The 15484-nt window shown below is 46.0% G+C and overlaps 1 protein-coding gene across 4 annotated transcripts in view; it reads left to right on the forward strand.

Moving 5' to 3' along the window:
* The window catches only part of EYA2 (EYA transcriptional coactivator and phosphatase 2), a 124386-nt gene extending 110293 nt beyond the window's left edge, over window positions 1–14093 (forward strand). For all 4 annotated transcript variants that reach the window (XM_028735102.2, XM_028735104.2, XM_028735101.2 and 1 more), the window contains exons 11-16: window positions 3472–3530; window positions 4368–4528; window positions 7552–7666; window positions 8208–8329; window positions 8865–8965; window positions 13245–14093. In XM_028735102.2, the coding sequence (XP_028590935.2) occupies window positions 3472–3530; window positions 4368–4528; window positions 7552–7666; window positions 8208–8329; window positions 8865–8965; window positions 13245–13325 (639 nt within the window). In that variant the 3' untranslated portion in view covers window positions 13326–14093. The remainder of the gene's footprint in view (window positions 1–3471; window positions 3531–4367; window positions 4529–7551; window positions 7667–8207; window positions 8330–8864; window positions 8966–13244) is intronic.
* Window positions 14094–15484: the final 1391 nt, after the last annotated feature.

Below are 15484 nucleotides of genomic sequence, written 5' to 3' on the forward strand. Positions count from 1 at the left end.
CTCCTCCCACTCAGCTGCCCTTCAGCTGGGGGGGAGGTGGTGGGCAGACCGTTTGGGTGCGCGCCCAAGCCACCTGTCCCAGGAGAGACGTGTGGCTCTGGCGCATTGCAGGCCCCACGGTGAGTGCTGCCCGGCATTTTGTCACTCCCCTCAGTGGTGACACCCATGGTGGCCCGCATGCACCACACCCCTTCCTCCGCCCCTGGCTTCACCTCACCCATCTTGCCCTGCCCATCTCACTGTCTTCCCTGGACTCCGCCTTTGGCCTTCTTCTGTGCCCTTGCCTTTGGCCCCTCAGATCCTGATCTGTCTTTCCAAAACAGAACAGCGTACAAAGAGCCCTACTGAATCACGCCAAAGGCCTATCTAGTGCAGAATCATGTCTCCCACAGCAGCCAATCAAATGTCTCTGCGAAGTCCATAAGGACATAAGGGAAATAGCCCTCTTGCACTCATGATCCCTAGCACCAGAGATTTAGAAGCGTCTTGCCTCTGATCCTGGAGGTAGCATATAGCCATAATCTCTTCGCTCACCTGTAACTATGCTGGACCGTTGGATCCTTTACGTTAGGCCCAACACTGGCATGGGGGTTGGCTAGATGACCGTCGGGTGACCCTTCCAACTCTACAACTCAATGAGCTTCCCTCCTGATGCAAACAACAGCTTCACAGGGCTATTTCCGTCAAGAAAAGTTAATATTTCTTCACCTGCTCTGCTCCAAATGCTTCTCAGTGTTTTTATTTAAAAACTGGTCACCTTAAATGCAGTTAGCATCGTGTGTAGTTTTGCCATCACCCACCCTACCCATTAAATGTTACTCAGTAAAAGTCTTCCTCCCTTGAAGCTTTTGCAACTCTGGGAAAATACCAAGTCAATGTGATAGTTTTGGGGTGGGGTAAGGGGGGGCAGCGGAAGCAACTTTCTGATTTGCATGTACACTCACTGCAGCATGATTTTTTTTGTTTCTGCCCTGCGAGGGTCACGGAAGGAAGCTTCCTGACTCTTTAGGAATTTGGAATGTCAAACCAAATAAAGAAACCATTAAAATAACATAGTTAAAGTTTTTGAGGTTGAGGCCTCCTCCACTCAGACAATAAAGAACTTGGAAGATAAGGTTTTAGAGTGCATATTTCACAGTGGCTGAACTCCAAGTCCGTTATCTACCAAGATGGGCTTTGGTTGCTTTTCTCCTCCAAAGTTTTTGTATAACTTTATAGGCATGCACAAATAATAAGGTTGATAGCTGTAGTGTTTTTCTGTCACAATTTCCTCTGTGCTCAGCAAGTAGAAATGATCATCCCCTAAGAGTTCTTGGCAGGCCTCTGTTCCTGGTTCCTTAAGATTTTTTTGTATTGACACAGTTTGAAGGTCCTGAACTCTGCCAATTAGCATGGAATAATTGTCATCCTCAAGTTCTGCACTTATCATCACTACCCTGTTTTTCTTCTTCTTCCAGTCATTGATAAACAACAGCCAATGCTATGAATGACATATCAGCACATTTGTTTGGTGGTGTAAAAATTATTGTGGCTGAGCATTCCTCTCTTAGGCAGATTGCTAACTAACAGCTTGGTGATAAGAACATAAGAACCAGATGGATCCAACCAGTGGCCCATTAGTCCAGCATCCTGTTCTCATAGTGGTGAACATGTCTATAGGAAGCCTATAGAACCTGAGTGCAACAACACTGATGAATTAGTGGTTCTTCATTAGTAGGTTAGGAGATGGAGTTTGCTTGATTGTTTTGAAGATAATAGCCACCAGAGATTGGGAAATATGGTGCAAAAGCTAATAAGGTGGGATACAGAGTATGCACCTGTTTGCTGAAGGCTGTTCGTTGCATGTGCGTTGCAAGACCCCAGGTCTATCCATATGAACCTACCCAGACCCTGAGATCATCTTCTATCCATATGAAGCTACCCGGACCCTGAGATCATCTTCTGAGGCCCTCCTTCGTGTGCCTCCTGCTCGAGAGGTCCGGAGGGTGGCAACATGAGAACACGCCTTCTCTGCAGTGGCTCCCCATCTGTGGAATGCTCTCCCCAGGGAAGTTTGCCTTTAGGCGCCAGGCAAAAACATTCCTTTTTAACCAGGCCTTTGGTTGATTTGAGACATCCTGTGCCCTTTTAAAATGTGTTTTTTGGGGGGGATGGGGGCTATTGGGTTGTTTTTATTTTGATTATATAGTTTGTGGTCTTAAATTCTGGTTTTGTTCTGTGAAACACCCTGAGACCTTTGGGTATAGGGCAGTATATAAATTCAATAAATCATCATCATCATCTAGTGTGGAGCAGCAGATCAGCTGCCTTGTAGGAGTGCCTGCTGTTTGCTTTCAATTATATTTTTGTAAGGAAATTTTTGTTTCCGTGCGCTGCTCTGGTTCACCAGAAACGGCTTAGTCATGCTGGCCACATGACCCGGAAGCTGTCTGCGGACAAACGCCAGCTCCCTCAGTCTATAGAGCAAGATGAACGCGCAACCCCAGAGTCGTCCGCGACTGAACCTAATGGTCAGGGGTACCGGTACCTTTACAGAAAGCAAATGCTATAAAAATGCCACAGACCTTGGCTGTGTATACATCATACATTTAAAGCACATTCATGACAACAGTCCTGGCAGCTGTGGTTTACCCCTCACAAAGCTGTCATTCCTAGATCCCTTAACATACTACAGTTGCTATGGGGGGGGTGCTTTAAAATGTATGTTGTGTACACTGCCCTCCTCTATTTTCTTATATTGAGTAAGCCAAGTCCAGGTAACATTCCCCCTGAAACTTCTCACCACGTTCAGAAGTGAGACACATGCAACAATATCATTATTGGAAAGAGATACAGTGGTACCTCAGGTTAAGTACTGAATTCGTTCTGGAGGTCCGTTCTTAACCTGAAACTGTTCTTAACCTGAAGCACCACTTTAGCTAATGGGGCCTCCTGCTGCCGCTGGAGCACGATTTCTGTTGTCATCCTGAAACAAAGTTCTTAACCCGAGGTAATATTTCTGGGTTAGCGGAGTCTGTAACCTGAAACATATGTAACCTGAGGTACCACTGTATATATGTTGGTGTTGGTCTCCTTTTCCTTGGAACCTTGTTCTCTCTAAAGAAGGAAGTTTGTAGGTTTAGGCATAGAAACGATTAATGGTGCTGTCCTCCTGAAAGACAATGATGTTTCTTTGCATGTTTCAACACTGCCTGGAATGAATAGGAAACAATTTACCCTTAGGTGGGTAACCGAGTTGTATGAGTGACCTTATTGTCTGTGAGAATTGCTGTGTTTAACCGCATATAACTCGTGTTCTGGGAATGTGGTATCTGACTGAAATGTTGCTTGTAATGTGATTACTATAATTGACCAGAAATTGTTGGGGGAATCTTTCCTCAGCATGGTTTCTGTTGCACAAAATCTCTCCGCTGTTGTTTTTACAAAGCAATACTCATTTCCTGGCTGATTGTTTTTGGAAATGGTTTTCAGGATTGTGACCAGATACACATAGATGATGTGTCATCAGACGACAATGGGCAAGATTTAAGGTAAGGCGACTGTGTTGCAGCATGCAGTGTAACTAGTCCCCCAGCTATTTATGGATACTTGGAGAATAGCCAATGACATATACTGTAGGCTGTTTGATTTAGCCATTTTTTCTTTGATCTGGCCAGTTTTTCTGCTCTATGGGGAGAGTGCAGTTATCTCATTATTGTATTTTCAAGCAGTTATCCAGTACCAGAAGCTTCAGAGGAGAGTTAAATGCACCTGACACTTGACAAAGGGGTGCATCTCTTATCTTCAAATTAATTTTCCAACAATCAAACTTGTGACCCCATTCCTTCACCACTGGGGCCCAAGTTCCCATTGGGCAAAGGGAATATAGGGAATATTTGTCATTGGGGCCAACCCATTGATGGGGCCACCAAAAAGCCAAGTTGCTTTAAATCTGATTTAGGACCATATATGCAGTAGCCTCAGAACTGCAGTGCAGTTGTTCCCTGCTTTCACAATCTGCTTATTCAGACACCCTTAATCCTGTGGGGACTTGCAAAGGCCGACTTCCAGGTGGACCGTTCATTGCCTTTATCTTATGTTTCGTTTCATCAGCATGTTGATAAAAGCATATGGTAACTAGCTGAGAGTTTGAGTCAATAGATGACCCTTTTCAGTGAGCGAATGTACATCAACTGATATCTATACCATAGGCAGAGAGGACAAAATTACAGGGCAAATGGAGAAGGACACTTTCTTTTCATCGTCCACTGACTCTAGTTTAGCCAGAAGTCTGGAGCATGTCTTCCTCTTGTCTAGTTTATCCATCCTAATGGGAAGCGTAGGTTATAATTTCACTCCTTCCCCCTCTCCTCCTTCCTTTGCCACAGCACATATAATTTCTCAGCAGATGGCTTTCACAGTTCAACCGCTGGAGCAAATCTTTGTCTGGGCTCGGGAGTTCACGGGGGAGTTGATTGGATGAGGAAATTAGCATTCCGCTACCGGCGGGTGAAAGAACTTTACAACACCTACAAAAACAATGTCGGCGGTAAGTGTCTCCCCAACCCATCAGGGAAGGCTCCTTTGCATCCTTGTTAAGACTCTTGCCTTCCTGTTCTTCAGAGCAGATGCAGAGAACGGCGTGCATATTTTGCAATTTAGAGAAGTGGAAGTACCAAAAAAAAGTGGGGGGACGTTGTTTATTTTCCAGTTCTCCTAACAAATTTGGTGAGAGATCACGGCGACCTTCCCCTGACCTGGAACCTTCTAGATGTTTTGTACAATGGATCCCACCATTGGACATGCTGGCTGAGGCTGATGGGGTTTGTAGTCCAACAGCATTTGAAGGGCAGCAGGTTGGGGGCAGCTGGGTTACACGATGGCCTGATCTTATAAGAGTAGCCTTGTCATTGGAGCAAAATACTGGGGTCATTATTGCTCTTGACCCCACTCCCAGTCCTGCTTTTGTTATATGTTGAAGGTGGAGAAATACTATTGCTAGGTCCACATTGCCTGGTTTAAGTTGGCCGGTGAGCCACTTTTGCTGATCTGCAGTTTAAAGGGCCTGAATTCTTGAGATAGCTCAGTTGATAGAGCATGAGACTCTTCATCTCAGGGACATGTGTTGAAGCCCCACGTTGGGCAAAAGATTTCTGCATTGCAGAGGGTTGTACTAGATGACCCTGGTGGTCTCTTCCAATGCTACAATTCTATGATCTATGATTCTGTGAGTGTGAGCGCCAGGAAAGACTTCTCCTTAAGATCTTAGAGAACTGGTCTTGGGTTTCACACTCATACACAGACATGCACACACAGATGTATTCCCTTCCTCCATCAGCACCAACTTGCTTGGGATCTTCGCGGAGCAGCTCCAGAGGGGAATCTGCTAGTGGGGAATGTTTTCATTATATACTGCTTTTAGTCATTGGTGTTTTTCAATTCATACAGAAAAGCAGTTATCTGCCTCAGCAGCAGCAGCCCACTGTCATGGACCCAGGCTAATGCTTGAAGTTAGGGAAATCACCTTGTTAATCAGGCTAATGTAATACTAAACGTGGTTAATAGAAACTCTCCTGGGGTGCTGGGGCTCAAAAAACTGCCTAACGACTTCAGGTTAGCTCAGTCCATTAGAGCGTGGTGCTGATAGCAGCAAGGTTGCAGGTTCGATAGCTGCATATTCATGCATTTTAGTTATTTGGGCTAGGTGTTCTTCAGGGTCCCTTCCAACTCTATGATCTGTAGCCACGGTCCAGTTGGGCAGGGGAGTGGGGGAGCTTCACCAGAAAGCCTGCCATTCACCTTCACAATTCCATTACAAAACATTGTGGAGCCCCACAATGCAGCCCCAGCATCGTTCATAGTAGAACCTGCTCAGCATTGCATCTTCACATCCGTCACATAGCTAGAACTAACACCAAAAAGGCAGGAAGGGGTTGGAAAGGAGGGAGGGAGAAACGGCAATTGCTCCTCCAGGTATTTTAAACGTGCATTGTCTGCCATTATTATCCGGAATAATGACCTTGGCACACAGCTTTTCAGGGGGATTGAAGAAATAATAACTGGTTGGGCTTATCTAGCTGTCTGCTTCAGCTCAGACCATTGGCTCCTTTCAGACAGTCACTAATCTGCAGGAAATGGCCTGCACCTTTAATGGTTATTGTTTAAGTTCATGGTGCATGTTCTGCTGAATATGTTTTTAAAGGCACACATAAAACATTTAACAGCTGATAAATGTAAAAAAAATAACAATAAAAATCCAAACCCACTCTGGGCCAGTTTTGACTTCATCAACACAACTTTTTCCAAGACTGCTCCGAGGCAGCATAAGCCTTAACTACACATGGTACTCAGTTGTAGGAATGTTCTGCCCGAGGTATGTAGGGAAGTGAGTGAGCCAAAGGCTCCTACCTCTTTCCCCAAGGATTACTTTTCTTACCGAAATTGGCCTTCCAATGTTGCTTGACCTCCTGCAGGAGAAAACATACCAGCACCTGCATCTTTCGCCCTGCAAGTGTCAAGCACCTTGGACAGGGCGAGTGTGATAAGCAAAATAGCTCGTAGGGAAAGAGAGAAGCCCCTCACTGTGACCCTCTGATTCAGAATGCAGTATCCCACAACCGTAAAGAAAGTGTGCATGTGCACAGAGGGGTAGGAGAAGAGAACTCAGGGGAAACATGCACACAATTTGAGCATCACAGGTCAAATGAGGCATGACACTAATTGCACGAATGCAATGAACGTGTCTGGTTTTTAAATCTTTAAATTGCAGTTACAAGCAGGGGGGGTGTGTGTCATTATCAGGACTGTATTATGTGGGTAGATTTCCCATGCTGCAATTTCACATGAAATCCCTGCCCCACCGAAGCTGTCGGAAGGGGAAAGGCCATTTAATGAAGCCCCAGCAAGGTGCTATTTAAATGTAAAAAACCAAAGCACTTAAATTGGATGCTCCCATTTAAGGTGGCCCACTGAGGGAGTCTTGCCTGAGGACACCCCAGAGAAACTGAAGCTGGCTCTGTGCAGTTGGAAGAACAGGAGGGCTGTTCAGGACTGGGTGAGGCTGTAGCGCAGCCTTGGCCAAACGGCTGCACTCCAACTCCCCATCAGCCCTAGCCAGCACAGCTAACTGAAAGAAGAACTTGGGGGGCACCCGGTTGGCAAAGGCTGCTGCAGCCACTCAAAGGGGAAACCGTGTGAGACTGCAGCACTGAGACTTGGGGCCTGCTGGGGGTGGGATGGGATGTGGGGAGGAAAGCTCTACCACAAGTGGCTTAGGAGGGAAAACCAACCAGCGATGTGCTGCTTCATTTTGTTACAAGCACCTCCCTGCAATACAGTTTCGCTCCCAGCTCTTTGGCACATGGTGTTTATCAACTGCGCAGGTGGGGGGGGGGGGGGCGCGTATAGGCGGCTGGTGGATGGATGGCCCTGCCTTTTGGGCATCAGGTTGTACTAGTTGGATTTCTGGCTCATTCCAACTCAATGATTCCACGGCTTTGCAAAAGCCATGTGCAAGCTATTCCGCGCCTTCCCATTGGAACCAGCTACAAACGCAGCTTTCTCTATCCACAGGTTTAATAGGAGCTCCTAAGAGGGAAACCTGGCTGCAGTTAAGAGCAGAACTGGAAGCGCTGACTGATCTCTGGCTAACACATGCTTTGAAAGCTCTGGATTTGATACATTCCCGGTAAGAACGGCTTAAGGAGTCGTCTCCAGGCTGCAAGAAGTTTTACTTTCCTCTTGTGTTCTCCAAACAAACCGAGGCACGTTTATTTATAGGACACCTTTGGCCAAATTTGTGGGGGGCCACATCTGGACATGTGATGGGGAACTAGATCTAAAACCAGAACAATCCTGGCTCCCAGATATAATAGTTTTGTGCAGAAAGCAGGAAAGCAATAAAGGGAGTCAGCTGCCCAAGGGGGGCGCAGTGTAAATGCTATTGGAGTTTTACACCATTTATATCCCCAGTGTGTGATTACTTGTGACGTACTCCTCTTTCAGGCTAGTTTTGAGTTATAATAAATTATGGAGGGAGAAAAACGTTTTAAGAGTCTAGCCACTGCTGACTGTGTTAATCACTGATTTCAAGGGACTCGTTGCTGGCAAACCTTATATCCTGCTTCCAGTTTAGCCTAATAGAGCAGAAAAGCAAAGATCTCGGGGGGGGGGTGGAAAGGGAGGGGTCCCCATTGACTTTAATTCTGTCGCTGCTTTCTGTCTTGCAGGCCCAACTGTGTAAATGTTTTGGTGACTACAACCCAGCTCATACCAGCCCTTGCAAAAGTCCTGCTTTATGGACTAGGCACTGTCTTCCCAATTGAAAATATTTATAGTGCAACAAAGACAGGTAAGAACAATTGGTTGCATCCAGGGTTGACCTGTTGATTTAATGGGCCTAAGTTGCTCATGTCCACTAATTTCAGTGGGTCTGCTGTGAGTATGAATAGTGTTGGATATAAACCCCATATGTGGAATTCAGTATGGTGCCGAGAGTGGGGGTCTGGTTGTCTGGGCAGTCCATGACCTCCATACACACTGTCCAGGCTTGTGCCCCGGGGTCACTTCGGTGTTGCTAACACAGTGGCTTGACTTTACCCCCGGAGGTTCTCAAAGGCAGGGGCTGGCCAGGCAGGGCTAGTTTCTGCGCACAATCCTCTCTCTCCTCCATCCAGACCAGCACAAAGTGTGCCCGCCGAGCAAAAGCCCTTAGGTGTGGCCCAGGGAAAGTTTCAAGGGCCAGAGAGACAGGCCAGGGGAGCCTGACATTCCCCACCCCTGGGCTAGATGAATGTGCCCCTAAACCTTCATACAAAGAACAAATGACTCTCAGTTCCTTTATCACCTTTGCCCAGAAAAAATAATGATTCGTTTTTGTTATGCAGGGAAAGAGAGCTGTTTTGAAAGGATAATGCAGAGGTTTGGACGGAAAGCTGTGTACATCGTAATAGGAGATGGTGTTGAAGAGGAACAGGGGGCGAAAAAGGTACGGTTTTCATGTTCACAACCCCACTTTTAAAAGAATAGCTCAGAAAGCATTCTCACCTTTTACCTGAATCGTGAATAGAAATTAGCTCATTATTTTTTTCCTGGCCTGAAAGTTCATAAAGCACTGTGAGCAATTTCCTACTGTAAATCCTCTCTCCATCCCCCTCAGCTGTTGAGGAATTTCCAACAGTTTCCCACTTGCTACAGAAACTGCTCTTGATTAACAACTGTTGGTTAGGTACATAAAGAAGGAGTAAGAGTGAGTCAGTGAGTGCGTCGAGATCTGCTGTTCCTCATTTCTGCTGTGTGTGGGGTAGAGCAGTGTTTCCCAACCTTGGGCCTCCAGCTGTTTTTGAACTACAATTCCCATCATCCCTGACCACTGGTCTTGCTAGCTAGGGATGATGGGAGTTGTAGTCCAAAAACAGCTGGAGGCCCAAGGTTGGGAAACACTGGGGTAGAGCACACAAAGTTGCTTTGCTAGTGCGTCCATTGATCTGTGGCAGGGGGTCTCTGAGATTTCAGACAGGGTCTTTCACAGCCCAACTTGGAGATGCCGAGAATTGAACTTAGCACCTTCTGCTGTGTGGAAGGTATATGTTCTTACCACGGACCTAAGGCCCCCCATCTCTTTCCCCCAGCGCTGTTTTCCAAATGAAAACCCATACACCCACACACTGCAGAAAGCTACTCTTTGCCTCATTAGGCTGTACACCTCTCTTTTCCCCTGTATGCATGCCCTTCTTCTGTCGGGCTGATTTAGATTTCTGTAAGCTGAGCAGCCGCCCAGCAAATGGGTCGGTTCTCCAGGAGTTAAAAGTTAACGCCAGAAATGCATTAGGAAGAAAGTGAAGAAGTCATAATCATAGCGCGAAGCTTCAGACAGGGCTCCCGCGAACTTCAAAGGTAACAGGGTCATTGCACGGAGGTGCATCAAAGGCCACCGGCTCCCTGGCAGTGGGGTTAAGCAATACCTTTTACAAACTGTGCCGCAAGAAGAGGGGGCCCCCCTTTGCTGGTGTCTCCTGCTTTAAGCCTCTTCCCCCTTAATGGGCGCACATTCTTTGCCCGGAGCTGTCAGGGCCTCTGATTGATGATGATCATTAGCAAGGGTGACTACACACCTGAGCTCTATAAACCCATGGGGAGGGCAGTCCTGATGATATCTCTCGGCCTGAGTGGGTCATTTCTCTTCACCTGTCGGGGCGAGTGATGAATGGATGGGAGCTGAGCAGCAGGCGTGGCTGCGCTGCCAACATCTCATCTCTTCAGAGAAAGAAAAACAGATCATTTAAATGGAAGCAGAGCCATGTGGGGAAAGCAGAGGAGGAATGAATGAGGTGGAAGTAGTGGCATTTTCTTCTTCAAGGGCAGGCGGCTGACTTCGGATTTGTTCTTACATTACTTTCTTTTTTTAAAAAAAATACATTTTTATTAATTTTTTAACATGTCATTTCCAACAGTCATTTAACATAACTTCTTATCTTATACAATATTTTAGACTTCCGTCAACTACCTCTAAAGATTTTCCATTCTTTATCACTTAATCTGCATTTCTTAATTTCTCTATTACTTTTAATTATCCTTAACTGATATTCTCTTCATAATCTTCCTTGCAATGTTTCGCAGAATCCTCCTTATAAAACTTCTTGCAATCCTACTAGCATAATCTGTTCATTACAATTGCTTTTCAGATAATTCAGATATTTACTCCAGTCCTCTAAGAATCTCTGGTCCCGCAGGTTTCGAATCTTTCCTGTCAATTTGTCTAGTTCTGCATACCATATTTTTGGGTCTATAAGACGCACCTTTTCCCCTCCAAAAACTAAGGGGAAATGTGTGTGCGTCTTATGGAGAGAATGCAGGCTCCATGGCTTCAGCGATAGCAACGCAAAGCCTCTGAAGCACAGTAGGAGCGCTCCTGCTGCGCTCCGGAGGCTTCGGGTTCCTTTCGCTGAAGCCTGGTGTGCACCGACCCCTCTCGCTCTCCTGGTGCTGCACAGAGAGGGAGAGCTGTGCAGCGCCCCTTCAGCAAAGCGGGAGGAGAAATGGAAGGGGCTCTGTTTCTCCTGCCGCTTCGCTGAAGGGGCACTGCGCAGAGAGGAGGAGATTTCCCCCCCCCCCCCTTGTTCTCCCCCTCTAAAACAAGGTGTGTCCTATGGTCGGGTGCGTCCTATAGAGCGAAAAATAAGGTAGTCCATTACTTTTATTTGCCACTCTTCTTTCATCAGTAATTCTTCTTGTTTCCATTTTTGTGCCAATAATATGTTTTTACATTACTTTCATCACACACGTATTCCGCCAGTCCTCCCAAATGTGATCACCATATGTGGAATCATCATTCCGTTTTATCCTCCCAGCATCCCTATAAGGTAGGCTAGGCTAGGGGAGAATAATTTGTCCATCCAGAAAGCTGAGCAAGGATTTTAGCACACCTCTCCCCAGTTCCAAATCCAAATTTCAGATGGTCCATGAAACCACCCGATTTCTCAGTTGTGACACCTTTACTGGGTGTCTTGAGTATGGGAAGAAAACGGTGATAAATTAGTTATAATCATGTGTAAGAGGCTGGATTTGGATCTGGCAGGCCTGGTTTCCAATCTCAGCCCAGCCACTGTACTCTTCAGATAATTCCTAGATATTTCTAAGGCAGTGATTATTCATTTGTTGGTGAAATGGGGGAAATAGCAGATTACTTGAAATGGGTGGTTGATAATAATTACTCAGCAGCAGACTGAGTTGCATTTTAACAGTGGGAGAGAGTAAATCTCTGCATAATGGAGATATGAATAGCACTCACACCTTTTACATATATATTTCATATAGTCCACTCAGATTTAAAAATAAGACCCACAATAATACCACAATGAGATTTTTGCCTTGAAGTCTGAAATACCAAAATGAAAGTTGGTATGCACATTCAATGCATTACAGTGGTGCCTCGGAAGACGAAATTAATTCGTTCCGCGAGTTTTGTCGTCTTGCGATTTTTTTCATCTTGCGAAGCACGGTGTCGGGAAAGTTTTGGAAAAGCTTCAAAAATCACCAAAGTCTTTAAAAACCTCAAAAAAGGCTACCACACCGCGTTCTATGAGTTGCTCCTCGAAGTCAAGTCGCAACTGTATTAACGGTGTTAAGAAAAAGGAAACAAACTTGCAAGACGTTTCCGTCTTGCGAAGCAAGCCCATAGGGAAAATCGTCTTGCAAAGCAGCTCAAAAAACAAAAAACCCTTTCGTCTAGCGAGTTTTTTGTCTTGCGAGGCATTCGTCTTGCGAGGTACCACTGTATTCTACATCAAACGACTCCAGCTTTTTTAAGGTGGGGTGAAAAGATGTCAAATGCACTGCAGACAGATCTGAACAAATGCCACCTGTTAGGACCTGAGAGACCAGGGCACAAACCGCCACTCAGCCATAAACCTCACTGGGTGACCTTGACTAATCACAGTCTCTCAGCCTAACCTACCTCACAGGGTTGTTGTGAGAGTAAAATGGAGAGGGGGAGAACCAAGGGCCTTCTGGCAGTTCCCTCCCTGCAAGAAGTGAAGTTACAGGGAACCAGGCACAGGGCCTTCTTGGCAGTGGTGCCCTCCCTGTGGAACACCCTCCCATCAGATGTCAAGGAGATAAAGAACTATAGAACTTTTAGAAGACATCTGAAGGCAGCCCTGTATTTTTAATGTCTGATGTATTCTTATGCGTTTATATGTGTTAGAAGCCGCCCAGAGTGGCTGGGGAAACCCAGCCAAATGGGTGGGGTATAAATCATGGGCATAGTAAAACAATAGAAAAACGTAACTGACCAGTCACATTGTTTCTGCCTCCCCCCAAATTCCTGCCCCTCCTAACAAATTCCTGCCCCCCTCCCAACAAAAATCCTGGCTATGCCCATGGTAGTAGTAGTAGCAGCAGCAGCAGTAGTAGTAGTAGTAATGGTGCCTTGAGCTCCTTGGCTGAAAGGTGGAATATAAATGTTATAAATGAGATGTAAACTATAGAGCAAGCCAGTTGTATATCAGGGATGAGGAAAATGTGGCACCTTAGATGCTGTGGACTACAACTCCCATCATCCTTAGGTATCAGCCCTGCTGGCTGAGGCTGATGAGTAATGGTTGTCTCTCTTTTGATCACTGCCCCACCCGCATACAATGATTATCCATGTCTTTTTTAGATTCTATATAAATGAAACTGGTCACATTACTCAATTACCACTGTTTGGGTGATGATTCAGGGAATGTCTTATGACCCTTTTCCTGTTTTAAAACATCTCCTCCTAGCACAACATGCCTTTCTGGAGGATCTCCTGCCACGCCGACCTTGAGGCTCTGCGACACGCACTGGAGCTGGAATACTTGTAGCAGACCCAGAAGTCTCCACGGTGGGCTTCGCCATCACTCCCGAAGACACAGATCTATTTTCCTGGCATTTTCTCTGGGGGCGGAGCTCTTTTGTATGAAAGTCTTTTAAAGAGAATCTGCACCAGGAGCACAGCGTAACCAAGTTCCTCTTTTCTTTCTTTTTTTGGACGGAGAAGAAACCTTTAAATGACCTTAATAACTGGATGCTTAAAACTGAAGTGGGACATTTGCCATGTAAATTACTTCCAGGCATGCAGGAAGATCAGTCCTGGTTTAATTCATTAGGGTTTTTTCCCCCCTTCTTCTTTCTTGCTTTTAATAAATGGGAATAGGGTGGGAAGACGTGACATGGAGTTTCTAGGCATATTTGCTGGACAGTTTTATCAATTCAGAGGAGTTTCTGAGGTGGGGAGGGGAAAGATTGAAACAGATGATTTTTTTGGTATTTTTTTAATTTATGAACTAATCCTATTACTCTGATATTAAGCTCAGTACCTGTGTTTGTATCTGCTGAGTTGGATGGACTTGGCCCATTCTAATTTAATAGCTCTCTTCTCCAAGGTTAACTGGGGGGAACAATCATTATCATGTCCATTTGAAATGAGCACATGTGGGACTCTTGGTGTAAAAACTATAGCTAGTTTTTGAAAACTGTGGCATGTGGGCTGCACCCATGTCTCTGTAGGCTGCCATCTTGTTTTCGCATGGTCAGGAGAAAGAGTTACCTTGTGATGAGTGAATGGCAATAAAACTATGTTTACAATTTTAGGGCTAACGTGGTTGCTTACTGACGTAGATGGAGCTCGTTGCCTCGCTTCCTGCTTATCTGGATCTTGTAAAGCAGGGGCGTTGGTCCTGTGGCACTCCAACTCCCATCAGTCCCAGCCAGCACGGCCCATGGTGAGGGGTGAGGGGAGTTGTAGTACAGGAACATCCAGAGGGCTACAGGTTCTCCATCCCTGCTGCAAAGTTTTGCTTCATAGTCCCCTGCTGACGGCTGCTTAAACGCCAACACAAAGCCAGGAGGCATTAAGGTCCATATCCAGACATGGCTCCTGCGCATTCATGGATTTTGCGGAGATGATTAAATTTGAGAGACCTCTTGCATTTTCACCACTCACACCATGTCATGGGGTAGCAGGGGTGGTAGTGGCTGGTGGCATTGCTGTGACTTACCAAGTAGGAAAGGGGGAAGGTTGGCACAGTGCAGTTACATACCAAACACTCCTCGTGTGTTTGCACCTTGCCACCCCCCACCCCACCCCACTTTGCCCCAGTGAGCTACAGAGATGCTGGTGAGCGGGAGGGCAGGTGAGCACTACTGCCTCACCCTGCAAACCACTACCACCTAGGGGAAAGAAAAGGGGAAAGACTGTGTATCAGGGCAACGCTGACTTGATGTTTATTGGGGTTTTGCAACAAGGAGGATGGTTTTTATGGTAATGAGGCTTTGCAATAGTTAGCCCTAAAATTTATCCCTCGAGGGAGCCTTGAAATATCGGGAAGAGGTAGGCTCCCATGTGCCTCCGTGGATGTCCTAGCCTTTGGAGTCTAGAGGGAGAAGACAAGAATGGGACAAAGCATGCTTTTCTGGCTTGAGTGTTGGCTGCTGAATTATTCTTAAATTATTCTTAAAAACAGACATACATTTGGCCGCAAGGCCAGGACAGGAAACCAAAAGGAAGGAAAAGGAAGACAACTTTGAGGCTTCCAAGAGGGGAACAAATTGAATTAAAGACAGGAAGTCTCGAGGGATGCAGGGCCAGCTGAAAGCCAGAGCCTTGATAGACAGCAAAACTGAATCTTTTAGCACTTGTCAATCAAGAAAGCATTGCTTTTGCCTGGAATCTTGAGGTTGCTGTATTAGTCTGCCACATTCTCTCGAATAGCACATCCTGTTGTGTGGGAATTACGAGAATACTTCATGACACTACGCTGAAGGGACATATTGAGGGAGATTTGGCAGCTTCTGTCAGATTCACCCTGGTTAGCGTGTCTGATCATTTATTTTAGCATTTATCCAGTGTTGTCCTGCTGCAGGCCATCATGGGATAATTCCCTGTGGTGCTCTGAACAGATTAATTGCTGTGCACAAACTGAACAACCACCTAGATGCACTGGAGACCGAAGACTTTGCTAGAGCCAGAGCCAGAACGCAC

The sequence above is a fragment of the Podarcis muralis genome, chromosome 5, assembly GCF_964188315.1.
Source record: "Podarcis muralis chromosome 5, rPodMur119.hap1.1, whole genome shotgun sequence".
Classification (NCBI taxonomy): domain Eukaryota; kingdom Metazoa; phylum Chordata; class Lepidosauria; order Squamata; family Lacertidae; genus Podarcis; species Podarcis muralis.